The sequence below is a fragment of the Dreissena polymorpha genome, chromosome 2 (assembly GCF_020536995.1).
Source record: "Dreissena polymorpha isolate Duluth1 chromosome 2, UMN_Dpol_1.0, whole genome shotgun sequence".
In the NCBI taxonomy this organism is placed as follows: Eukaryota; Metazoa; Mollusca; class Bivalvia; order Myida; family Dreissenidae; genus Dreissena; species Dreissena polymorpha.
In genome coordinates this window covers 94,199,459-94,227,428 of record NC_068356.1, presented here as the reverse complement: position 1 = coordinate 94,227,428, position 27,970 = coordinate 94,199,459, and the positions used below count along the sequence as shown (strand labels likewise).

Sequence of the window (27,970 nt, the reverse complement as noted above, 5' to 3'; positions counted from 1 at the left end):
TGGGACAGTAAGTCTTATCGCGATGAATACCATATTAAACATGTTTAGTCAGTAGTGTTGACTATCAGGGCGACCTACATCCAATCAGATCATACATGTAATCGTCGCCGTGTAGCCTGATTTTGCTTTCGGTCCTTTTTGAAATTTTGCTCATGGGTGGTTCTAAAGGGACAAAATTCCTTCACCGCTCTACCAGCGTTTGATTTGGAAGACTTATGGCAGGTGGCGCAGTTCCGAAAGGTAAATTATTACAAAGCGGCAAATATATTATTCAATTATACATTGTAACATTTGAATCCATAGTAAAATGATAAAGTGTGTGCGCATTGGTCATGACATGCCATACCACCAGTATCGCATTTCCTCTGATTCAACTAGGCAGGTGTGTCAGTTACTGGCATAAGTATGTACACTTAGTACTAGTACGTCAGCTAACAAAGGAAAATGGACAGTAGGTTAACTAGCCGTTCTGATACGACTAAAATCCTGTTGAAAACGGCGAAAAATCCAACTGAAAAAAAAACATGTCACGGCATACGATATTATTTCTAGGCCTTACGATTGTAACAAACGCTTTTTGCACGGAAACTATAATTAACATCGATGTAAATTTCAAAGACGAAGATAATCCCAACCGTCAATACAATCAAGTGCAAAACTACCATAGTCGCTTTTGTGCAATTTTTATTTTTGCACATAAAATTGAATAAAACTGGTAAAACAACACTGCCTTGGTGATGTAACGTTTTAACATAAATACCGTATATGGCTATAATCATTAATATCATAATTAGCACTTATTATATTCCAGAGACTTATGCAATAAATAAAACGTTAATGCCATACCACATGGTATGATATTAAAGTTTTAAAAGTATGCCTGTTGCATGAGACACTGTATCAAAATCGTTTTGAAAATCCTTAGTTGTTGGTACATTAAAATAGTTTGCTAGTCGCTCAGTATAACGTTGATTTAGTTTGAATGTTTATCGAATGTTTGTGGCTCACTTATTCATTTATAAATAAATACTAATTTAAGTTCAATAATTTTAATGACAAGTTATAGCATACAACTACTATACTATATTGTAAGATTAAAAATATAACTATACTCATTATCTTATTTTATTGTATGCTTTCCGGTGGTTTATAGAGTAATATCAGTGAATTAAAACTGATAATTTCACTGTTTCAAACAGTGAAAATTAACAGTGAAAATAATCGATAATTTTATATGTTTGCTGTGAAATGACGTCATTTTTGACGAAGTGACGTCATTATCATGGCGAAATTCTTTAGTTAAACTCTTTAACAATGTATATAAACTGTGATAAAAAGCATAACATAAAAAGAAAATTTGTTGGATTCGGTGGAATATCGATTTTAATGCATAGAAAATATATTTTTTCACTCGTGAATTAAAATCGATAAGCCACCGAATCCAACAAATATCCTTTATTTGTTTAATATTGTTCTTTCTGGATACAGTAAACTGCCAACGTAAACCAGTATTGGTAACAATAAACGTTTCAATTTACATTGGAGATATCGAATGCAAATCTACCATGTTAAATACAGATGTACAGATATCCGTGAGAAGGTACACTTAATTTATGATAAAACTGCTAACTTTCAATGATTGGTTTCCCTTTCCTTTTTCATATTGCGTAAGGCTAGTATCGGTTTAAAGATTAAAATGTCGTTTTCCGAAAATTAATGTGTGATTTTTTTTCTTCTAAGAAAATCAATTCGCATAAACACGTCGTTAAATCGCCTCCAGCGACGACTGTTGATCACTCAGTACTGTGATAAATGCAGACACTATCAGAAAAAATAGTTTCCGCAGTGATATTTCGCTTTATTAACGTAGCATACCCCAAACCTCAACACACGCACTAATTTTTTTTATCTTGCTACATAGTCCCCAATGAAATAAGCCAAAATTGTGCAAAAACACATGGAAAATAACCGTTCATAGCTTGGTTGCGATTGATAACATTGATAGCTTTTATACTTGAATAGTAAATTATGATCTTTTACAAAAATCGCCACTACTCAATTATATTGTGGGAATGTATCGATGATTTTATCCTCGCCAATTCAAATATTGACACTGCAACGGCAGATCTATTTAACAGAGGATTCCGCAGATAGTCGATGTTTCACGATAACATTAATCGTGAAACATCGACTATCTACGGAATCCTGAGTGCGTTGAGGTCAATAACCTCCATTGACTTTAAAGCAATCGTAAGGACTTAAAATAAATCTATCGCAAAACATGTAATTGTGTATACATGCGTGCTATATGTTTGTTTCACAGTTTGTCGTGATCCGGTGTGGTCGTGCGAAAATGGTCAGGAAAAAAATATGCATTAAAAAATGTATGAATTACAAAAATAAAAACACTCAATTTATGCATTTTAGTAAAATAGAGGTAAATATTATGTTGCTGTGCTGATCTGGACGTTGTGTTATTGGTGGTATTAGTGTTTGATAGTCATGCGAATAAAGGTAAGAGCTACTCTTGTAAAGTCTGTACTTCATTATATTTATTGTATTAAATTGTGCACTAAAAATGTTTCGGTTCTTCATTTGTAACCAATCGCAAGGTATTCATTTATTGTATTTTATTACTTGACGGTTTTCTTGACATTGGGTGTGAATTTAACGATACATTTTGTATGCTTCTAAACCAGATTCTATGCACATTCAAGTGAAGGAAAAAGGCTAAAACATTATGAAATTTAACGGAATACTATCCGGCTATATGAGTCGCGCTTTGAGAAAAGGGGGTTTAATGCATGTGATCAGAGGTAAACATTATGTTGCTCTGTTGATTTGGATGGTGTGTTATTGATGAGATTAGTGTTTGATAGTTATACGAATAAAGGTAAGAACTATCGTATAAAGTATGTACTTCATCATTTTTAATTTAATTAAATTTTGCACTGAAAAACTCTTTCAGTTTGCTTCATGTGATCTTTACCGTATTCATATTCTGTGTTTTATTAATTGACGGTTGTCTTGACATTGGGCGTGAATTAAACGTTACATTAAAATCATTATATATGTTGCTAAATTCGCTGTACCTGGGGTGGTATTCCAGTAGTTCTTAAAAAATAAGGACACAATATAATCTTATCTTATTTTTTTTTCTTAACTAAGGATAAAATTGAGATATTTCTTAAGTGGTATTCCGAGGAAAATCTTAAGTAAATCTATATTAAGATTTGCCTTAAATCTATTTTTATCCTTAAGTGGAACGAATGCTAATTTGCATAAATTTTCGGTTTTTACCGTTCTAAATAAAGTAACGGAAGTTTCATCTGCGCATGCGCGAACATTTGTTGCCAGACGATAATGTCAACAAAGATGGCTGAAATAGAAAGCAAGAAGAAGCGGTCGGAAAACTTCAGCGCCAACAACTGCTTATTGCTGGCTCAAATTATGAATGAGCCGGCAAAAGAAGGGTCTATTTTGACCCGTTATGCTTATCTAAAAAGCAGATTCAATCCATGTAAGTATTAACAAACGTTATTTTTCATTATTCGTTATGGTGTAGCCTTTAAACCTATACATTCGTGCACCTTAAATTTCAATGGCATATCTTTCATGAAAAATCATTAGACAATAACTAAACTTGATAGATACTTTATGATTTATCTTTTGCTTAACAAATAACGAGTGAAATATGTTGGTTGACAGATAATAATAATGGAATTACGTACCTTTAAACATTCATGTATATGGTAGTCTGCGTCACACAGAATTACCATATACGATCGTGCACCGATTTTGATGACGTCACAGCGACGACCTGGGATGTGTTTATAATAGCCGATATATGTTTTTGACGATGCTGGAACAGCATCGTCTAAGGTATGATAACCATCAAAAAATTCTTCACAATGGCGACCTATTTAAAAGACCGAGCCAGTCCGATTGAGATAACTCGATTTTTCAGTTACTGCCCTTGGGCATTCGCCACTGCGTAGGAGAGTGCTCGTTGATTTTCATTGATAACATTTTCCTAGCAGAGTTGTCGTTCGTGTTTCAACATTCAACAATGGCCGCTCCCATGAGAGTCTCGATTCAAAACTTTCTTACTGCATAAATTGGCTTGTTTCGCAATGTAGAAGCTGTCATTTATGATATATGAATTATTTATTCACTAAATCTCCGCTAATGACAACAATGGATGGAATTCGAAGGATATATTCGATGTGAATGGATCACTTTCTACAACAATGGCTTCGCCCATGAAAGACTTGATAACACTCGTGTCAAAACTTTCTTACAGCTTAAATCGGCTTGTTTCGCTATTTAGTAATACAACAATAAATGGAATTCGAAGGATATATTAAATGTGAAATGAAGCACTTTCTGGACCTCGACAGATTGACAAGGCAAAACTGGCATACTGATGATACTGGTATTTTTAGTTATCAATTTAAGTCACATTTTGCTTTATAAATTTTGTTCGAGCATTTTGCGACTTATTGAATGGCTATGATACCCGATATCAACAGCTCGTATGGGATTTGCATATCATCAAGCTGTCCTGAAATACAACATTGATTACAAACTCTTTACTCAAATTACTGGTTTGTATGAATTGTTTCTTCTTTCTATTTAAGTAGTTGATATCATAGTCCAAATAATTAGACGTAATTTACCGTTTAGTCCATGTATATCGACCTCATATTTATAGGAGTAGATATTATGTAAAAGAGGCCTTTTCACAGATTTTAACATGTTTTGAAGTTAGTCATTAAATGCTTTATATTGATAAATGTAAGCATTGGATCTTAAAAGCTCCAGTTAAAAATCCAGAATATAATTCTTTTAAAAAATGTTATCCGCCGCAGGGCTTGAACCAGTGACCCCCTTAGTCCTGGAGTAAAAACGTATTAGCCTGCTCGACTTTTCTGCAAAGTATAAATGGTTGACGTATTTTATACCTAATATAAGCAATCTTCGTAGTTCCACACAATTAAACAACAACAAGATAACTCTCCAAATTATTCAATCGTTTCGCGTTGCATTGCTTTATAATTTTTAAATCGTTAAAAGATGCATATAATGGCTATATTAGACCATGGTAAATGTTCAGTAATTCTGTTTCCTAAAAATAACATAACTTAAACGAAAATTTGCGAATCCGATACAACTTTTTTCAATTTTTGTCAATTAACCAAAACGTGAAAAGATCCCTTTAAAGTTATATGAACTGTATCCCAGTAAAAGAGACATTAAGGCGATTGTGGCCAGTTTAGATCCAGTATAGCCTGCAGTTGCTTGAAAGCTGTTTGCTTAAGAGCGGTTTTCTGACAATGACAAATAGTTTAATTGGATACTGATTAGACTGCCCTTTTCCTGTGACCTGGCTAATTAAATTCAGAAGCCTGGTAACAGTTTAACTTTAATGTTACCAATGTGTCAGACCAGGGCCTGGATTTTGAAATCTAGGACATGCATGGTCAGAAGATATCATTTAAGATTATACATTTTTTCAAACATATACAAATGCATACAAATATAAATAGCAAAATGCCCTAAGTCAGAAGGCATTTGACTTCGGCTGGTGCCTTGGCACACCAGGTGTTTCGGTTGCAATAGTTTGATGGACTCACTACTTGGATGTGTAGTTACATTATGTACAGTATATCAAACAGTATTTAGCATGAACCAATGATTTTTTCAAACATAAATAATTATTGATGTAAAATGCTTGAAGGAATAATATTTAAGGTTTAAGAAGGCATTTTCTTTTTGTTTTAAAGGATATCTTTGAAAATTAAATTTTGTATGATTTTTTTGGCAACAAGGGGTAACGCATGTTTAATAAATGTAATTAATTTTCGACAAAAAACTGGTACCATAAGTAGCATGAAACCTTTTTTTAAAACATTTGTAATTGATGAAAAATGATCGCAACACTAATATCTAGGGTCTAATAAAGCATTTTTTATTTTATTTTAATAGGTTTCTCTGACAATTCTATTTTTCATGATTTTTTTTGCAACAAGGGGTTATGAAATTTTAAAAATGTTACTGGATTTTTAGACCAAAACTGGTACTATGATATTACTATAATCCACTTCGCCAAAACATTTATAATTATATTGTTTATTCTTGAAAATGTATTTCCCCTATTCACTAAAAATAACACTTTTGATCAGAAAATTCATATATAATGATGTTTACTTTTATTTTCAAGAAGCATACTGCCTCTTTTTAGTTGTATTCAGCCACAAGTTCTTGTCAGCCACTTAAGTGTTATATGTTGCCTTTCTTTTACTAAATGCAAAATAATTCTATGCTTCGAGACATTCATAAAATAGTTTATGTCTTTACAACACCGACAGGCTAATAAATTTATATATCAAGTACTTCCATACTAACAGGACCATTATAGGCGGGCAACCTAGCAACCTTGATTTGTTCATATCTTCCTATCAATCTGTTATATGTGTTATGAATCATTTGTTCTGAGAACATTTAAGGTTTGTTATAACTTTTAAATAATTCAATGTTCAAAGTGATATTGTTATTGACCTGATAAACCAACAAACTGATTAAAAGGGAATATTTTATTAATTACTTGCATTTTATCTTACATGAGAAGTATTTGCCTAAATGTTTTTCAAACTATAGAGAAATCTATATACAATTAATAATTGACGACGTTTATCAAAAACACATTTATGAAATGGAAGTTTATAGATAAAAATAAATAATTCAGGTTTTTGTCAGATATTCGTAATAATTTCCATTATAATTGAGTGTCTGAGCAAAGTGGATGAATGAATATATCGGATAAAACGAACACTTATCTACACTTGAATTATGATTTATTTTTCAATATTGTATGCACTTAAGTTTAGCCTTTATGCTTTTTTAAGCATTTATAGACAGTGTCCCTCCCCCAAATCAAGGAATTATTACTTGTCATTCATTTGTGTAATGGTTTGTGGTAGAATATTTGAGAAAAACATTAGAAACGAAACTTGTCAGTGATGAAATTTTCCATACGGTTATGGAAATTACCGATCGTCGGTTTCTAAAAAAACAATACGTCACGGTTTCCAAAAATATAATAATTGTGCCCAAATATTTTGGTGTTAATGAACATTACTGGTTTATAGGTTAATAATTTCGATTCTCATTTGATTAATAGGTAATTTCAAGGCTGATAAACTTGAAATATGCAAGCTATTCTTTCGTTTGCATATGTCTGTCGATACATCTGTACAATCGGTAATTTCCGTAACCACTCGTTAAATTGTAGCAGGCACAAGTTTAAATAAAAAAATTATGTTTTACACTAATATTCTGCCTCTTTCTTGCTAAAAGCTAATGTATAAATGATTTAAAAGTAATATTGCATCGTTTTCAGCCAGGAACAATGTCTATGACTGCGAAAAAAAACATAACAAACTTTTTGATTTACGATATTTACTTTATAAATAGCTTGCATGCGGCATGGCATTGCATGTTCCGCAAGATACATATCTCGACTTTATTTATTGGATGATTTCGGACTGTTTCATCCAATCAGATATAGCTTTTAAACGTAATTTAGACCCATGTTTAGCGAGAAAATTAAGTACCACTTTTTATACACTGCCAAATTGTGACATAACAAGTTGCCTCCCTTGTTGGTTCATTCTACTGTATTATTATGCCCCCCTCTTCGAAGAAGAGAGGGTATATTGTTTTGCACATGTCGGTTCGTATGTCCGTCCACCAGATGGTTTCCGGATGATAACTCAAGAATGCTTATGCCTAGGATCATGAAACTTCATAGGTACATTGAAAATGACTCGCAGATGACCCATATTGACTTTGAGGTCACTAGGTCAAAGAGCAAGGTCAAGGTGACCCGAAATAGTAAAATGGTTTTATGATGATAACTCAAGAACGCTTATGCCTAGGATCATGAATATTTTTGTGTACATTGATCATGACTCGCAGATGACCACTATTGGTTTTGAGGTCACTAAGTCAAAGTCACGGTGACCCGAAATAGTAAAACGGTTTCCGGATGATAACTCAAGAACGCTTATGCCTAGGATCATGAAACTTCATAGGTTCATTGATCATGCCTCGCAGATGAACCCTATTGATTTTCAGATCACTAGGTCAGAGGTCAAGGTCACGGTGACCCGAAATAGTAAAATGGTTACCGGATGATAACTCAAGAACGCTTATGCCTAGGATCATGAAACTTCATAGATACATTGATCATGACTCGCAGATGACCCCTTTTGAGGTAACAAGGTCAAAGGTCAAGGTCACGGTGATTCTAAAAACAGTAAAATGGTTTCCGGATGATAACTCAAGAACGCTTATGCCTAGGATCATGAAACTTCATAGATACATTGATCATGACTCGCAGATGATTCCTATTGAATTTCAGGTCACTAGGTCAAAGTTCAAGGTCACGGTGACCCGAAATAGTAAATGGTTTCCGGATGATAACTCAACAACGTTTATGCCTAGGATCATGAAACTTCATAGGTACATTGATCATGACTGGCAGATGAACCCTTTTGATTTTCAGGTCACTAGATAAAAGGGTAAGGTCACAGTGACTAGAATGCTTAGGCCTAGGATCATGAAACTACATAGGTACATTGATCATGAATGGCATATGACCCCTATTGATGTTCAGGTCATTAGGTCAAAGGTAAAGGTCACAGTGAGTCAAAACAGTTTAATGCTTTCCGGATGATAAATTAAGAATGCTTACGTCTAGGATCATGAAACTTCATAGGTACATTGATAATGACTTGCAGATTACCCCTATTGATGTTTAGGTCACTAGGTCAATATGTCAAAGTGACTCAAAACAGTAAAATAGTATCCAGGTGATAACACAAAAATGCTTACGCCTAGGACCATTTAACTTCATAGACTAATTAGGTACATTGATCATGACTGGTATATAACCTATATTGATTTTCAGGTCACTTGGTCAAAGGACAAGGTCACAGTGATTCATAACAGTAAAAATGTTTCCTGATGATAACTCAAGAATACTAAGGCCTAGGATCATGAAACTTCATAGGTAAATTGATCATGACTGGCAGATGATCCATATTAATTTTCAGGTCACTAGGTGAAAGGTCAAGGTCACAGTGACAAAACATTTTTCACACAATGGCTACCACTACAACTGACAGCCCATTTGGGGGGCATGCATGTTTTACAAACAGCCCTTGTTTGTCTTATGTTGGTTAATGTTCATCTCGGTCAATTCTAGGTTAAGTTTGAAAGTAGATCATATGTGGTTCAAACTAGGTCAACAAACCAAATCACAGAAAAGGTTAGTGAACACTCCAGAGGTCACATTTTCTTCCAGATGTTCATGAAAATTGGACAGAATGTTATCTCGATGAAATAAAATTTCAGTTTGAAAGTTGGTAGTTTGTCAAAAACTAGGTCATAAGTTCAAAATAAAAAAAAAATCCCTTACCTTTCTACAGGTCACATTATCTTCCTGATTTTCATGAAAATTGCTTACAATGTCCATCTTAATCAAATCAAAAGCTGAATTTGCAAGTTGGTCATGTGCAGGCTAAAGCTAGGATACAACTAAGTCAAATCATACACAAGTTGTTGACACTATAGAAGGAGTTTTGGGTGAGCGATACAGGGCTATCTTGTTTTAGAACAGCCTGTAGTAAGAAAGTGAAGGTATTGTATTTGTTTCAAAAGTAACATTTTATTGTTATTGGAACTAACTGAGCAATTATATGATGTCATAGTTTTGGTTATTTTGCTCAATTGTTATGATGTGACAAGGCGAGCTTTTGTTATCACTCTTTGTCTGTTGTATTATATCCAAAGTTTATTGTGAACACATAAGATATCATTTTACAATGTTTAAATTTGGGTGTCACCTCTTTGCCAGATTCTTATTAAACAAGTCACTTTTATGTCATTTTGGGTTTCATATTCTATCAACAATTAGGGCACTAGATCAAATATAAGAAAAGGTCTGTTAATACTTTAGTGGTCACATTCTGTCTCTGATCCACTTGTAAATTGGTTAGAACATTATTTTAAATGATTTCAAAGTCAAGCTTGAAAGTAGCATATTCAACATTTAGGTCACAAGGTTTAGTCTCAGTGATTAACAGGTCACGTTCCAAAGTTGGTCATGTGCTTCCAAGCATTTGATCAATAACTAAAATCATTAAAATCTATGTTAACACTTACATTTTTTACCTGATCTTCATGGCAGTTGATCAGAATGTTCAAATAAATAAAAGTAAGGAACTCGGTAACAAGACTCAACTAGACCGGATAGACGCAAATAGTTTGTTTATACTCACAATGCCTTTTTTCTAGATCTTCATGAAAAATTAGTTAACACCACTACGAAACGATCAGTTTCAGGTGAGCCAAATTTTGCTGTTAAAGCTATATATGTATAGTATAGATTGTTACAAAACCTTGTTTATCAATAAAAATAAATGAAAGAAATGACTTTCTAAAAGTTGTAGTCTTGGATGATATAATCCTCAACTTATAATCTACGATAATCTTTTGAGAAAAAAAAACAAAATTTGACTATTATTATACCCCAGCATACTGTGATTGGGCGCCTGCACAGGAATTCTCAATTAAGTTCCTCGAAAAATAATGGGTTAGCATATTGTTGCTGTTTTATCCAGTTGTCTGGACCATTACTCCCAAAAGAATTGTAAGTTCAAATATGAGATATTTAGGTAAATAAATATCATTGAAGGGAGTGCAGTGTCCAAGAACAAAAACGATTGCACCACAACCATAAACTATTGACCTGCGGATAAATGACAAGCAATAAAAATTACACAATTGCGGTGATGAAGATTAACTTAAATGGATGCTTATTAATGTTATGCTTTCCGGTTATTAATACAGAAATATCAGTGAAATAAACTGGTATTTCACTGTTTTAAACAGTGAAAAATAACAGTGAAAATATCGATATTTTTGCTGTTTTTCTGGGAATATCGATATTCCGCCGAATCCAACAAATATCCTCTATATATCCATCTTCTTCAAAAGCATCGTCAAACCAGTACTTTCAGTGCTTTGATCGTGAATATGTGTTTATTTGTATTAAATATGTGTTGTTTTAGATGAATTTCGTGAATAAACTGTATTAAACATAATGGTTTAAAGAAAACTGGTCTTCATAAAAACGAAAGATGAACTGTGATAACTGTATTCAGAGGTCTAGATAAAGTGTATTTACTAATGGAAAATAGCTAAATAAAATTCTATTCACAATGGGGGCATAAAACTTTAAAAGGCTGTCACCCCTTCTAATGACAGTTGTTTTGTGACAAAATCCCAAATTGACGCAGTGAGAACCTGTATCGCAATAGGCCGGACACGATCTTAACGTATGGTCTCGTGTCATCATTTGGGGGTAAAATTTTCCGCATATACAGCATACTTTAATCGTATTGTAATGCAAAGTGCACTGAGCAAAATACAAATTCGAGACGGGCTTCCAAGGGAAACTACTCTTACAACATTTTACGATCAAAACATTGACAAACGGGCGAAACGAATTACCCAAATCTACCCAAATTGACCCAAATCTACCCAAATGTACATAAACCCTTGTAAAAATAATTATTTTACATCATGTTTGTGTGATGGGCACTATTGTTTTGTTTAATGCTTCATCTTTACGCGTGGCAATATTTTATTTCCAAATAAAATGACTTTTACTAAATATAGGTTACACACCACTTACAAATTGATTTCTATTCTGGCCACTAGGACCCAATATCCGATACCCAATATATTTTGGTCATAAATGTTGTCGTTGTAGTATATGTTACCGTCCTGAATTTTTTTTTCACATTTTAAAGTTCACTTGTTTGTTGCCTTACTTAACATTTTCAACAATAAACTCGAACTGTCTGCCTACATGTATTCAACTACCCAAATCTACCAAAATCTTACAATATCTTCCCGTTATTGACCCAAATCAACACAAAATGTATACAAATAATTATTTTACATCACGTTTGTGAGATGGGCACTATTGTTTTTTTTAATTCTTCATCTTTACTCGGCACGATATGTAATTGTCCACATGCAGGTGGTTAGCGTGTTACTATGATACCTTGTAACACATATATTTAATTTATTTTTTTTCAGAAAAGTTAAATATTCGTTATAATTTGATTTTTTATCATTCAAAATAATGTTTTCACTTATTATTATCATAGCCACACGTTGTCCACCTGTGTAATTCCCCAATAAACATCAAATATAGGTTACACACCACTTCGCTAATTGATTTCTGTTCGGGCTACCCAATAAATTGTGGTCATACATGTTATCGCTGAAGTATAAGTTATTGTCCTTTAGATCAAACGTGTTTTAGATTTTTATGTTTATTTGTTTGTTGCCGTATTTAACAGTTTTAACAATCAACTCAAACTGCCGCCCATTCAACTACCTTAATCTACCCAAATCTTATCAAATCTACCCAAAATTGACCTAAATCTACACAAAGCTTTTGTGTGACGGGCACTTTTATTGTCAATGCTTCATCTTAACTCGTGACAATATGTAATTTCCTAATAAGAAATTACTTGAATAAATATGGGTTACACACCACGTACAAGTTGATTTATTTTCTGACTACTCTGCTACTGAATAAATTGTGGTCATGCATGCTATCGTTGTAATATATGTTATTGTCCTGTGTGTCATTAAAAGCAAACATTAGATATATAATCCCTCAAAAACTGGTATGGGGAATGTACGGTTCATCATAAATATTTACATGCTCATCATATGTGCATTGTTATTAAAACATAAGTATTTTTTAACCTGCTTTTGGCATTTGACTAATTTCAATTTAATACTGAATATACATCCTCATTGGTCACCAAAGTGCTAAATAAAAACAGGGTTGTCGATCGTATTACACACATTTACATTTCAGCAAAGAAATTTATACATGCCTTGTATTGAAGCATGAAATCTGAGTAGAACGTACCTAAACAAATGGTTTAAATACAAACTGGAGACGCATACACCTGAAAGGCAGGTGCGTACAACACGCTCTTTTTGCGTGATAAGTTTATTTTATTCTTCACATACCACCATAAGAATGGTATCAATTATCGAAACCTGTCTGTAACAATAAAGGTGCTCGTTCGTTGCTTTATTAATGTGTGTATTATCACGAATTGATTCCCGGTACGATTGTGACTTTTTATGCGAGTGTAACCTTTGGGACATAGACTCATTTGTTGATAATTAAATGAAATATATATAACAGTATCATTAAAAATTATATTAAGAGGGCATAAAGATCATATTCTTTACCTAAGATGTAAAAACTATCCTCCTGCTATGAATATATTTGTTGATATTTGCGTTGTGTTGTTTACTACAATTTAATTGTGTATGACAAATACTTTATGTGGCCAGAGAGAGAGAGAGAGAGAGAGAGAGAGAGGCCTGAGACAGTATTAGTACAATTTTAATGTTACGGATGACGGATAGGACGACACGGTATTGTAAAAGCTCTCTTAGATGAAATGTCAGTACCGATAATGTTGCAGAACATACGCACAGACACATTAATTGCATAACAATTTCCACATTGAAACCCTTTTATAAATATTAACTGTAACAAATCCAACATTTATGAAACGAAAATACAGATAAATTATACATCTGAATAAACTCCTCCGTCATATTTCGCTTGTACTGGACAGTGTACATATTATATTGGTTGACAATACATGTGATTTAATAACGATCAGTGTTCCTTGATAAATAATTTTGTGAACAAAGATAATAAGCTGAGTTTTCGTATATTTTTAAATGTCAATAAAGTACATTATATAGGAATCTTTTAAACCCTATTCACCAATGTTCAAATAACTAATGTGATACTTTGAAACTAATCGGGATACAAAACGTGGACATTACAATATGTTTTAATTGCAGATTCCATAAACTCGGTTGTAGACTTTTATTTCATACTGAAACTAATGTCAACGTTTTATATTAAATTGTAACCAATTTGACTGAAGAGATTATTATTCCCGTACACTTGTTAAAGATCAGATGTGAGACAATGTTGTTGGTAAGATATATATTTAGAAGATCGCTGAAATGATGAATACATAATCAGGGTGTGGGGAATTTAAAAACCTTGTCATTGAATGCATTGTAATTATGTAAAGTAAAATATACTTCACAATGACTTTCAACCTACTCTCTTCAATTAATACTGCAAGCCATGCTGTCAGCAAAATTGCAAACATTGGCTTTAATAATATTAAATTGCACCTGTTTGTATTAACAACGCTTGAAATATTCAAAGAGCATGATGTGCCGCATCAAATGCCAGATTGTTCATACAAACCTGCACCTGAAGAGGCGTAACAAAATACCGGACTCTCTTCTTGACATACAGTACATATTTAACATCTGTATAGATGAATATACATCATAACTATCATTTTACCGTAAATGATGGCACTTAAACACTCATTGGGTGATTTATATCTTTTGCCAATAAAAATATTTAAATAGGTTATTTGATATATATTTACTACCAAGATTGCATGCATCTTTGACTATTAAATGAAGTTACAGTATTCATGTTAAGCTATCTGATGACACATTTAATGGCATGCCATATTATATAGTTTCTTTCTAGGTAATGCAATATACATTTTAAGACGCTTTTAGCAAGGTAATACAAATTATAGACATATATTATATCGTAATAGCCTGCAACAATATGACATTTCACATATTTCAGTTTCCATTTATTTGGTAAATAAATTCCACAATATTATATTTCGCATTTTGCATACTAATATTCAACTTACACGCATATATTAACGTGATCTTTATGGTATCACAAAACATGGTTACATAGTGGGCTGATTATGATCAGTGGTTGTCCGTCATCATCAATGTTTTTAAATTATCCTCCTCTGACACATCTGGAACATTTAAAAATGTTAGTTATCAATGATAATTGGGTTGCTTTTACAACAGTACTTAAATACGATTGAATGAACGCATTATCGGTAAGGATGTGGACTATGTCCTCTATTCTTCCATTATATATTTGAATTAAAGTAAAATATATTTAAAAGCCTTACTGCTTTAGGCCAGTTTTTTCCTACATATATCAATAATGTAAACTTTAAAACTTATCCTGTCGGAATTATTCATTTGATTCTGAAGAAAATAATAACGGCTACCGGAAAAACTTTGCGAGACCGAAATTTCGCAAATTTAAGTACCCTTTTGTTCATAATTTACTACTTTGAGATAAAGTTTTAGATAAAAGTCTTATTTTAAAATAAAAATTGAGTATTCTTTGCTTACAAAATGCGTATTTTTTTCCTTATCAAATTTATTATCAAAGTTGGTCTTCCAGTGGTGTAGGTTGTGGTGGTGGTGGTGGTGGTGGTGGTGGCGGTGGCGGTGGTGGTGGTGGTGGTGGTGGCGGCGGCGGCGTCGGTGGTGGTGGCAGCGGCGGGGGTTTCGGTGGTGTGGGGGGTGGTAGGTGGTGGTGGGGGGTGGGGGTGTGGTGGGGTGGTGGTGGTGGTGGGGGTGGTGGGGGTTGGGTGGTGGGGGTAGTGGTGGGGTAGGTGAGGGTGGTGGTGGAGGTGGTGGGGGGTGGGGGGTGGGGGTGGTTTTGGTGGTTTTTGTAGCAGTTGTAGTAGTTGTTGTTGTTGTAGTAGTAGATGCAGTTGTAATACTAGAAGCAGAAGAACTAATAATAATAGTAGTAGTAGTAGTAGTAAAGGTAGTAGTAAAAGTAGAAGTAGTAGGAGGAGTAGTAGCAGTTGTAGCAGTAGTAGTAGTAGTAGTAGTAGTAGTAGTAGTAGTAGTAGTAGTAGAAGTAGAAGTAGTAGTAGTAGTAGTAGTAGTAGTAGTAGTAGTAGTAGTAGTAGAAGTTGTAGTGGTAGTAGTAGTAGAAGTAGTAGTAGTTATAGTAGGAGTAGTAGTTGTAGCAGGAGCAGCATCAGCATCAGCAGCAGTAGTAGTAGTAGTAGTAGTAGTAGTAGTAGTAGTAGTAGTAGTAGTAGTAGTAGTAGTAGTAGTAGTAGTAGTAGTAGTAGTAATAGTAGTAGTAGAACAAGTAGAAGTCGTAGTAGCAGTAGCAGTAGTAGTAGTAGTAGTAGTAGTAGTAGTAGTAGTAGTAGTAGTAGTAGTAGTAGTAGTAGTAGAAGTAGAAGTGGTAGTAGTTGTTGTTGCTGTTGTTTTTGTAGTAGAAGTTGTTTTTGTTGTACGAGTTATATATGTAGTAGTAGTAGCAGTAGCAGTAGTAATAGTACCTACATGATCCAAGCTGCCGTACACATTTTGAAAAAAATATTTATCTTTGTTGAATTTGTCATTATCTCCGATATGGTTACTTTATAGTTAACATAATTGTTTTCTTTATATTGATTGTATACGCATTGCACAATTAAAATTAGTATGCCGCCATTCAAAGTTTAAAAGTTAACAGCGTTGTTTTGTTTTTGTTTTAGTAATAAAAGTATATGTATCAAGATTTATAAAACGCTGTTTGATTCTACATATGTTTAATGATGATTTTACAAAAACGAACCTATGTGTTTTAACAAGTGTTTGATCTGGATGCTTTTACTGCTATTACATATTCGATCTATTATTAGGTGTAAGATTTTACAGCTGCGTCGAAATATTATGATATCAAATTTGGCTAAATGCAAAGTTATTTGCAAAATTGAGTTCGTGATCCATTTAAGAAAGTTCATCCACGTGTCTTATTAACGGAAACTGATCATAGAGATTGTCCTTCTTCCTTTTTAAGAAACAAAAATGCATTTTATATCGTTTCTAAGTATTGGACCGTTTAGTTAAAGAAGTGTTATCGTTTTGAGACATGCCTAAATATCTTTACAAAACAGCCATTAGCCAACACTTATTTTATGGTAGGTATGCATTTAAACTTTTATAGAAGGATTGTATCGCGTGAATTTGAAACATTTGAACATGATACACGTTGACCCTAGAGCTTTACTAGTCTACCCGTGTACAACAACTCATTAAGCAAACCCCTCACAACGGTTACCTCCGGCATTTCAACATTTGTTAAGAGATGTGAAGCTCATACACTTTAACGGCCTGCTAGGTAATTAATATTCCAGCATAGAAACTGAAGGTATACCTTATATAAGTATAACTATAAGTTACAATTAACATATCACTTTTAAAATGGCGATTTGTGATTAACCCGATTTCCGAAGAAGCTTATCCAATCACCTAGTATAGATATTCGTTATCATAAATCGGCTGCCAATATAAACCAGGTAATGATGGTCGATTATACCCTGTTTCATATCATTTATATTATTTTTCTGTTTGAGTGTTCAATACATAAAAGAAGGCCATAATGCCCCCCGAAGCATTCACATGGGTACATTATTCACCAATTGTCGTATACATTACCTGGTATACTTGTTTAAATACCACTTGTCACAGTGCGATACGAGTTACATAACAGACATCATCTTGTATTTGTCATAACAAATACGAAGTAAAATTTACGTCCACTGGGACATTACAAAGAAAGAGAAAACAATCAAGTTTGCTTCAACTTGTACTGCGACCTTGCCTTTCATCGAGGAGATTTACAGATGCACGCTACACATTGTCTTTTCGTGTGTAAAACTATTTCGAAATTATAGTTTAATACTTAAAGCTAAACAGAGGAACCAAAATGTATACTGTTGACTTTGAAGTGTGGCCTCGACTTAAAACCGATAAGGAATTGATTTGTATTAGACAATATCTGATCATGGAGGATTTATAGTAAAATCCTCCAAGGCAACATAAAATTGAAAACAAATCTAAGTTTCAATAACTTTACTCATGTATGTCTAGAATGTCATAAAAACTGTCTGTGCACATGTAAAGAAGCAAGTTACTATAAATCTGTTTAACATGGTTATTAATTTATTATTACATGCAAGAAAATGTTTTTGTAAACAGTGCACAATACATATGTAAAAACCAACTAATTATACTCCAGTCCATTATTGGTAGGTACTGTACATTTTATTTCATCAAGATACTTTATCATAACAACCTATTGATAAGATTTAATATTTACACATTGAAACACTCATTAATTAAAATTTCACTCTACACATTCCTAAGAAAATTCATCTTCTTTTTATTGCTCTATATACAATTATTCATTGCGCAGAAGTGTTATAACTTATAAATTATTGTGTTGTCAATAAATTGTATGAACACTTAAATTTTATTGTTTTAATGTGTTCGTCATTCATGCTATAAACTGTTATTATAAGTTAAATTTTTAGACAAACATTTTTGTTTATTAACAATTATTATTTTATAAATTGATACCTGTTGTAGGCACTCTGATTCCCTGGCTGTGGATTCAGGTATGGTGTAAGGAGCCATTCTGAACAGGCATATCCACTGTCGCTCAGAATGTTGTATTTGCCTCTAAATGGAATTTGCCCGTCTGCAAACATCTGGCGTAGACCACTGTTTTGGAGCATTCTGCTGTCATGTACACCTCCAGGCCAACGTGCAACAATATTTGTGATTTTATCAAAAGCGTCAATGACAATTTGCACATTCATACTGTAGAAACCTTTACGGTTTACATACACTGCTTCATCTTCTGATGGCGCCTTTATTCGCACATGAGTTCCATCAACTAATCCTACCACTCTTGGAAATCCGGCTATTCCATGAAACTTTTCTACCTGAACATCTTGCTCTTGAGTGGTGGTTGGAAATTTAATAAATCTGGTTACAAACTGGTGAGATGAAAGATGTTGTGTTACCTCATTAATTACTTTAGAAACGGTGGACTGTGAAACATGGTGTATGTCGGCATCATTCAACTGTATGCCACCGGTGGCCAAGAATCTTAAGGTCAAAATGATTTTTTCCATAGCAGATAGACTATCATGTCAGCGAGTAGCTGGCTGTATTCTAGGGCCCAGTAATTGTTCGAGATACACCAACCCATTTCTATCAAACCTATATCGTTCCAATAGTTGACCATTTGTAAGCAGATCAACTGTTTTTTCTCTTACTTGCATGATTTTCTACAAAAAAGGACGATACAACATTATTATTAAATAACGATAAAATATAAAATTCACTTACCTGCATTTCAACATGGATCTATATACGCTCTGTGATTTCAATTAAAATCCAATGGAGTCTTTGAACAATTCTCAGAAGTGCCAGTACTTACTTGTATATAAAACACGCCACTGTCAGAGAATGCATTCATTTATTAATATCCATTATCCCTCTAAATTATTACACATCACACAATTTCAATACACAGCAGTTTAATCCTTCCAATCTTTGTACAACAACATAACGTGTGTCACAATAACGGGTATTATTAATTTTATCAACCACCATTTCAAAATGGGTGGGGTAATTTCATTGACATTGAAGATAAATGAATATGCAATTCAAATGGCTTTTTAACTTGCAAACACTATCATTACAATAACATATAAACATAATGTTTAGCTTTTTTCATTTTTTCCTGAACAATGAACGCTTGGAAACGTTATTTTCGCAATAAACAATAATGTGTTTACTACTTTCATATCTTTACAAAGTGCAATCATTACAACACAGTATTGATTTAACACGCGAAGACAACCGACTAACTATAAATAAACTCGAGTTGTCGAGGCTACTTACCAATAGAACATCGCTCTTTATGAAAATTTCTCCAAAATAGCTCGTCAATATAAAAATACGTGTCAATGAACAATGGGCGCGTTCGTGTTTTTAACTTTAAGAACGAGTTTAAGGGAAGAATTTTGCCTCTTAAATTTTAAGGAAAAAACGAACAGTTTTAAGGAATTTCTTAATATAAGAAATTTATGGAATACCACTAAAGAAATTTATTAAATATTAAGGAAAAAACTGCTATTTTAAGTGAAAACTTATTATTTAAGGAAACTTCCACAAGATTAGAAGCTACTGAAATACCACCCCTGGTTTTATACACATTTTAGTGATATTTCCTTGTTCGAAAGTCGTGGTCTTGAGCTAGGTCAGAATGGCAAACCTACATGAAGACTGCGCGTTACTTATCATGATATAATTGAGCCTCGCACGGGTCTTAATGCATTTGCGTGAAGCGTTGTCCCAGTTTAGCTTGTGCAACCCGAAAAGGCTATTCAGAAACGTAACTTTCTGTTTAGCATGGTATCTTTTGTTTAAATAAGGTCTTTTATTTCGAAAATCCAGTTTATGACGTCTCTGATTACTTGCTAATCTTGGTCGACCATTGACGCATATGCTTTACGCCCCATTTTCCCAAAGCGATGCTTTATTTTAATGAATTTAACATTTGACATGGAAGATAACGTAATTTAACCGGAGTTCTTCTTGTTGAGCTACTTTCTGCATGTACATAAGATTTCTTAAAGTGTGACATTTAAACACGAATCGACATAATTTAGTGAACGCTGGTTCTATAATTATCGGCCTGTTCTAAATAAAATACTTTCAGATAATGCTGACCGCCACATCGGGCTGGAGTTCTGATAAGAGGGTACTTAAACCAGCCAAGGCCGAAAGTTGAAGACATTGAGGGAGGCAAAAACTATCACACACACCATGAGAGGAACGCTGTTACTGTTCTTATTAGTAGTAACATTTCTGCACCATCGGGTCGCAGGATTTTCTTCCCAAAACGCCAGACAGGACCCGTCGATTCCGATAAAAAATATAACACGGTAAGTGTCCGGTTACATTCAGTTGTTTCTATGTTTGCAATACACAGCAGAAAATGTTAATACGATCTGTTAAATCATAACGCGATAAAAATGAGATTGATATGTTTGTTGCTATTGCAATGACAGTAAATTATAGACCCAGAATGCGTTAGAAAATGGGGGTGTCGTTGTTCTGAATTGTGGACAAAATTGCATTGCTACATCATTTTTCTTATCGCATAAATACTTTTAAAAAGCACATCAAGTACATGTATTTAAACTTTAAGGTAAAATACACTGTACATAGCCTCAAATTACTGTATAAGAAAGAAAAGTCGTGTTTATTTATTCTGTTGGCCATGATAAGTGATGTCCCTTGATTAAAGCAATCGCAATATAATCTTATGGGTTGTATAGCAACTTTCAGTTGTGTGAAATAATCCGAATTTTATACAATTAGTGTTAAGGTTTTATATTCGACCTAAATATTGCGCAATTTTAATAATGCACATGACATGGACATATCATACCAAATGCGTAAATGAAAAAAGAAAAGTAAAAAGCACGAAATATTGCTCGTGGTTATCGGTTAAGTAGAGCTCGATTGGTAATTGTCGGCTCGGGTACTAGTTACATGTACCCCGGTTACACTAAAGTATATTAACATGTGCCCCGGGTACGGTAAATATACTAAAACGCTCCCGGGAATGTTAACGCTAAATCGGTAGTTGTCGGCAATTTTTTGGTTCATATTTCTGTCAATTGTCTGTTAAAAGGCCTCTGTATTATCGAAACTCATACTCAAAAAGCATGTTGATGCAGGTTTTTTTTAAGAAGTTTTTTTTTTCGTAAGTACGGTTATCGGTAGAGCGTTTACGAAATCGGGTTTTGGGCGGAAATAAAACTCGGGTACAGTCTAATATCGGCGGGGAACGTTTTAGTATATTTACCGTACCCGGGGTGCATGTAAGTATACTTAGATGCACCCGGGGTATATGTAAGTAGTACCCGATCCAACAATGACCAATTGAGCTTAAGTAAATAGTGTTCTAAGAAAAAAACAAATAACTACCAGCACCAGCAACAACGTGAATCCCGTTTGTTGAGTTGTTGACGTAACGCTTAAAACATACAAATGTTCAAAATAATTCGTAATTATTCACTACATATAGTTTAATGTTCTTCATTAGACATTTTACGACCAGAAAAGATCAGACAAAGCTTTAAAAAAAAACTGTTACAAAATCTCCGTTTATGATTGGGCTACCTTGCATTTACTTGTTTCCAAATCAAACAACATTCTTAGTTCGTTTCTATGTTAATATTTAATATGCTAATACTTTCCCAAGCCAAAGACTTTCGAAGATGTTTTAGAACTATTGTATTTACCATTTTTCTTGTATGTATGTATGTATGGGTCAAATGTATACATTTGTAATAATGTCATAATTTGCTTTTGGAAATAAGATATGTTACAAGTAATGTCATTTGTAGAGCGGACTGATCGCGAGCAAGGGGTACCCCGTAGAGGAGTTTGACGTGGTTACCAGTGACGGCTACATCCTCACCGTGCAAAGGATACCCTGGGGTCGGGCTGATAAGCCATCAAGTAGGCTTTGTGTGTAGTCAATAACATGTTGCTAAATATTGTCATGTCTCGTGATGTCAGTCAAAATCTCGTCAAATCCCATTAGATATTATTAGATATCGTGGTGACTGTTAAAATATCGTCACTTATCATTAGATATCTTGATGTCAGTTAAAAAAAATCAAATATCCTCTTATCTCGTCATGAATATTTAAACCTTGTCAATCTAATTACATCTCGTCTTTTCTATTAATACCTCGTCAAATCTCTCCAGATCCCGTCATGTCAATATAAGTATCGGCAAAGCTCAGTAAATCACGTCTGATCACGTGAAGTCTTATAAAATCGTAACAAATGACGTCATATATTAAAATGTTAAAATAATTAACTTGCATGTGGACGATTGTTTCTGGCAAATCACATTTGTCCGATACCTTGTTTAATTCTAACAGTTAATGTTTTATCGGTGTAAGACGGAAATCCGCTCATTGTTAATTATATTTGTTCTGGCAATAACGGATTACCAAAAATAAATGATATCAGACTTTTCTTCGTCGCTCTTTACTCTCGAAGAAATATGTATACGTTCAAACGTTAACAATTAAATGTTCTGTCTTTAGGATGGGGAATTCCAGAATTACGCAAAAACTAAACTTTGTCGCCTGACTTGCCACAGACCGTCGATCCCCACCCTCGGGAAACGTATTTATTTTGTATTAAATTTAACATTTTCTAATTTGTAGAAGCCGTTCGTCCGGTTGTGCTTCTTTGGCACGGTCTTCTTTCGATTTCATCCTGCTGGGTGAACAATTTCGCCAATGACAGCCTCGGTTTCATGCTGGCGGACGCCGGCTTCGACGTGTGGCTAGGCAACAGCCGCGAGAACACGTACGGACGTCGCCACATGACGCTGAACACTACGGACAAAGAATTCTGGCAGTTCAGGTACTTTGTTTTTGATGTTAGGACAAGGGATTGGAACGAATAATGCAAATGATATTTGAATATGCGTTTGTCATTATTCGAAGAAAATTTGAATATTCGATTTGTAAAACTTATATCTACCGGTAAATGTCCAAACTAACGACCGTCCGGAGCAAGTACTATTTCACACATGATTGCCACACTTACAACTGTAAATTGTATCTTGTATGCAGCTTTGACATACTGAAAAGAGTAATACCTTTTGAAAACGATAGTTGATTATTTTGCTCTTTTTTAACCAAATACGTTTTATTTTTTAAGATATAAGATAGATGTTTCCCGATACACATTATTGTAATTCGTAATTGTAATTTTGTATTTCATATATGGATAAGCAATTAAAAGGATTGGTAATTTAAATGAAAGGCAAGTGCGGGTTGTCTGTGTTTTCTTGATAGCGAGGCGCAATAACATGCCAATCATCTTAATAGGCAATATATTAATAAATGTATTTTTAAGTTATTAGCACCCATGTAAACTCCCAGATAAAACCAATGATGACCTATCCCTTTTCTTATACCCTCCAGTTTGCTAATTATCATATCGTTAATTGACGGAAGCTGTTACCTAAATAATAACTTAGACAGGCAAGACGTTTGTACTGAACCAAAACTGCGACTTTGCACTGAAAATGATGTGTGTTGTTTTAGTTTCTTTGCATAAAAATGGAATATTCGAACATGAAATTTGGATTCAAAATCCGTCCCCTTCTCAAATATTCGGATATTTTTTCCACCCCTAGTTATGATGCTATGTGTAAAGGTTAGAATGAATACAACATTTAATGAGGAGCCGAATAATTAATTGGGATCTCAGATACCAACTTTTAGAAAGTAATTTGTAATAGATTAATGAATATTTAGTCAAACCACCATTATTTCATTACTAGTTATAAACGCTAGTACAATCGTTCATTCGCATGTGTTTATTATTTCATTTCAAATAATACTGACATGTTCTTAATTGGTCTAAGCTGGGACCAGATGGCGCAACAGGACCTCCCGGCCGCCATTGACCGGATACTAGCTATCACCGGCGTCAGCAGCCTTTTCTATGGCGGTCATTCGCAAGGGGGCGCCATCATGTACGCGCTCATGTCACATGACCCATCATACGCCACCAAGGTGAAGCTGTTCGTCGCCCATGCCCCCGCCGTGTATGGGAACACGATGACGAGTCCTATCAAGTACATCGCGCCATTCTCGAAGGGTCTAGGCGTAAGTGTGCATAAAAGCGTAAAAACATATATTCTTGTATCGATCTGGGAAAATGGGGCTTAATGCATGTTCGTAAAGTTCTATACCAGATTAGCCCGTGCAGTCCGGACAGGCTTATCAGGGACGACACTTTCCTTAACTGGATTCTCGTTTACCAGAGACTTCCTTTAAACAATTTTTTTTCCATAAAAGCGGAAAGTGTCGTCCCTTATTAGCCTATGCCTGCGAACTGACGAGGTTTATCTGGGACGACAATTTACAAACATGCATTAAGTCCCGTTTTCCCAGGGCGAGACTCAATTGAATGTCGTTAATAATGCCGCTTCGTATTCTTCATGTATGTTTCTGTTGTAAACAGTTTGGTCAGCTTGGTACCTATACAGTAGCCTATTCCCTTCATGTTTTACTATATAAACAGTTTCCTCATTTCTGGGGAGGTGCTTTAACTCTAGGAATCTGTGGAAAAGACCCTTATAGCTTACAAGTAATCATCTTTTGCGACGCAGAGCGAGGTATGCAGAAATACGATGCAAATTCAGTATCTCTTAAGTAAAATAAACAATCATTGATATTTTGAAGTTCCTTTTATAAAATAAAACATTCAAAGAGATGCATTGAAACGTAAATATCCTCACGATTCGCTTTATACTTGCGTTTATTTCTCGACAACAGCTTTTCCCAATATCGGCGCTTTGATTCGCATTGTCGAATCTAACGGCCCATTGAAGAGCTTTTTATGCACGTATTGTTTCACATTTTCCCATTTTTGTGTATGACAGCCCAGTCGCGAACGTCGATTTTTTACGAGTTTTCACCACAGTTTGTTTTCTTACTACCCACCGGAAGGCCGTTTACGCATAGCGAGCTTTTTTAACATTTGTCATTATTATCATTACAGCCCATTTGAGAACTACTGACGCTTGGTGCATTGGTTCACGTTTTCACGTATCTCTCTCTTACAGCCCATTGGACAACTACTGACGCTCGGTGCATTGGTTCACGTTTTCACGTTTCTCTCTCTTACAGCCCATTGGAGAACTACTGACGCACGGCGAGTTGCTACCGCACAGCGAGGTGTACGACTTCCTCGCCAAGTACGTGTGCAATCAGGCCATCATTCCGGAATTGTTCTGTGAGAACCTGCTCTTTGTCATCAGTGGCTTTGACGTGGAACAAATGAACATAGTAGGTGACAGTAGGACTTCTTCTAAGACTGATTGAATGTAAAGCTTGTTGTACATTTGCTAATATGCTAATAAAAAACCGTTATGAAAATATTTTAAAACGTATATCAATGAAGTTCCAAAAGTCAAAAGCTCAAAGTGCGTATCTAGCGAAAATCTCATCGAAAGATTGAAAACAGCAGTCTGTTTTGTGAAGTAAACATGAAATCCATGTGTCATTACGTTTCATTACGTTTTACAAACTTGTTATTAACTTTCTTGACATTTATCTTTCCATAAAGTGTTAACTAATCCGATTATAAGAATATGTTGGCATCAACCCTGCTGGCGCAGAGGGGATTATCACGTGATAGTCAAGATGGCGACGACGATGTAGAGGCAGGTATTTTTCGCCTTTTTAAACCTTTTATAACTTTTATCAATTTTAAATGCCGCTCACTTACCAGCCATATCAGTAGGATAGTGGTTAGCGTTTATTTCGCATTCATATTTGCTGTATGTCTCGACTTGACTGTTAGAAATTTTGTAACGAGTAAAGTCGATATTAACCCATTTATGCCTAGCGTCTAGAAAAAAGGCATTGGCAAACAGCGTAGACCCAGATGAGACGCCGCATGATGCGGCGTGTCATCAGGGTCTGCGCTGTTTGCTTTAAGAGATTTCTGTAAGAAATATTCTAAATATATAAATAAATATACTAGACATCCCTAATTTTGGAAATAAATTGATCCAATTTAGAAGGATGAGAGAGTCCACTTGGCATAAATGGGTTAAGAGTGGTTATTACTACGGAATGCACCCTGATTCACTTTCTTGATGACATGGCTAGAATGTGAGCGGCCTTTGATTAATTAAAGTTATAAAGGGTATAAAACGGCGAAAAATACATTTCACGGCATGAACGTCGCCATCTTGATTTGAATTAAATTAAATCGTATTTTCTAAGAATAAATTTGCATTTGTGTGATTTCCATTTCGTTTTTTTAGTCACGTGTGCCAGTCTATATGGGCACTCACCCTGCTGGAACTTCGATCCAGAACCTGCTGCATTTTGCTCAGGTAATATTGTTATATCCGTGATTGTTTTCAACGCATTTCATAATAGTAGCATTCATAGTGAATGGCTCTGTTGAAATTTAAAGTGCGTATGTTGTGGTAATTTTGATTCCTTACATACACTCTAAAAGCACATCTATTCGATTTTCTGTATAAATGCTCTTTTTAAGAACGAACGAATATGTAAAAGATTCATTTACACGCTTATTGTGTGATTGCGTTAGTAAATAACCCTTGATGTCAGTTGAATACCAATCGTGTCATGCAATACCTTTTACACTGACTGTGCATTCTGTCCCGAGATTGCGCACTGGCATGTAAATAACGTCGCTTGATGTTGCACTTCGAGTTTGCGGTGTTCAAACTTTAAAGCGTGTTCCACGTTGTATCGTTCATGTTTAATGGATGGGCATATACATAGATACAAAAGACACGCTATGTGGTGATGATGGTGACGGATTTGTTGACACAACATTCACGATTAGAAATAATGGACAAACGTGGGATATTCAAATAAGTTGGATACAAAGAATTGCAACGGTGACTATAAAGGCGTGGTTGACATATGAACGAACAGTCGGTGGTACTAGCCAAATTACACATTTTAATATTAAACCATATTGTGTCCCATTTATATTATTCCATAAAATATGTGTGCTATTCCAAACAACATTTCAGATGGTGGAGAACCCCAACTTTCAGATGTACGATTATGGGCCAGCGGAGAACATGAAAATCTATCATCAGGTAGGCATGCACAAGCGCAGTCTCAAACGCGCGCAAAATTCATTTTTATTATCTCTAGCGGGTCCTCAGCTGTATTGCACTTGTGATTTTTTTTTAAATAAACGGTTAATGTGAAGATCTTAATCTATGTTCAAAACGGTAATATCTTTTGACATTGTTAAGTGCTCTTTTTCCTCTTTATAGCAGTTCATATGCCTTAAAATAACCTGAACAAAATAACATTCAGCAATAATTGAAGCGGAAATTAAGTTAAAAGTTGTATTCCCGTGCATGTATTATTTCGTTTTCATTTTTATGTAAGCTCATTCTTGTATCAAACTGATATTATTTCCCCCCATATGCCTTCATGTTTATATGTTGTTTTCTCGTTTGTGACAGAAAACCCCGCCTGTGTATGACATGAGCAATGCTACTATGACGTCATAG

General features: G+C 34.5%; 1 protein-coding gene across 1 annotated transcript; it reads left to right on the top strand.

The window, feature by feature from the left end:
- The first annotated feature begins 79 nt into the window (after positions 1-79).
- Positions 80-27,970, top strand: LOC127869911 (gastric triacylglycerol lipase-like). The gene is made up of 9 exons (XM_052412569.1): positions 80-240; positions 20,564-20,789; positions 22,263-22,377; positions 23,100-23,301; positions 24,314-24,557; positions 25,584-25,742; positions 26,729-26,800; positions 27,476-27,544; positions 27,923-27,970. Exons 4-9 carry the CDS (start codon positions 23,192-23,194, stop codon positions 27,968-27,970), a joined length of 702 nt encoding a protein of 233 aa, XP_052268529.1. The 5' UTR covers positions 80-240; positions 20,564-20,789; positions 22,263-22,377; positions 23,100-23,191.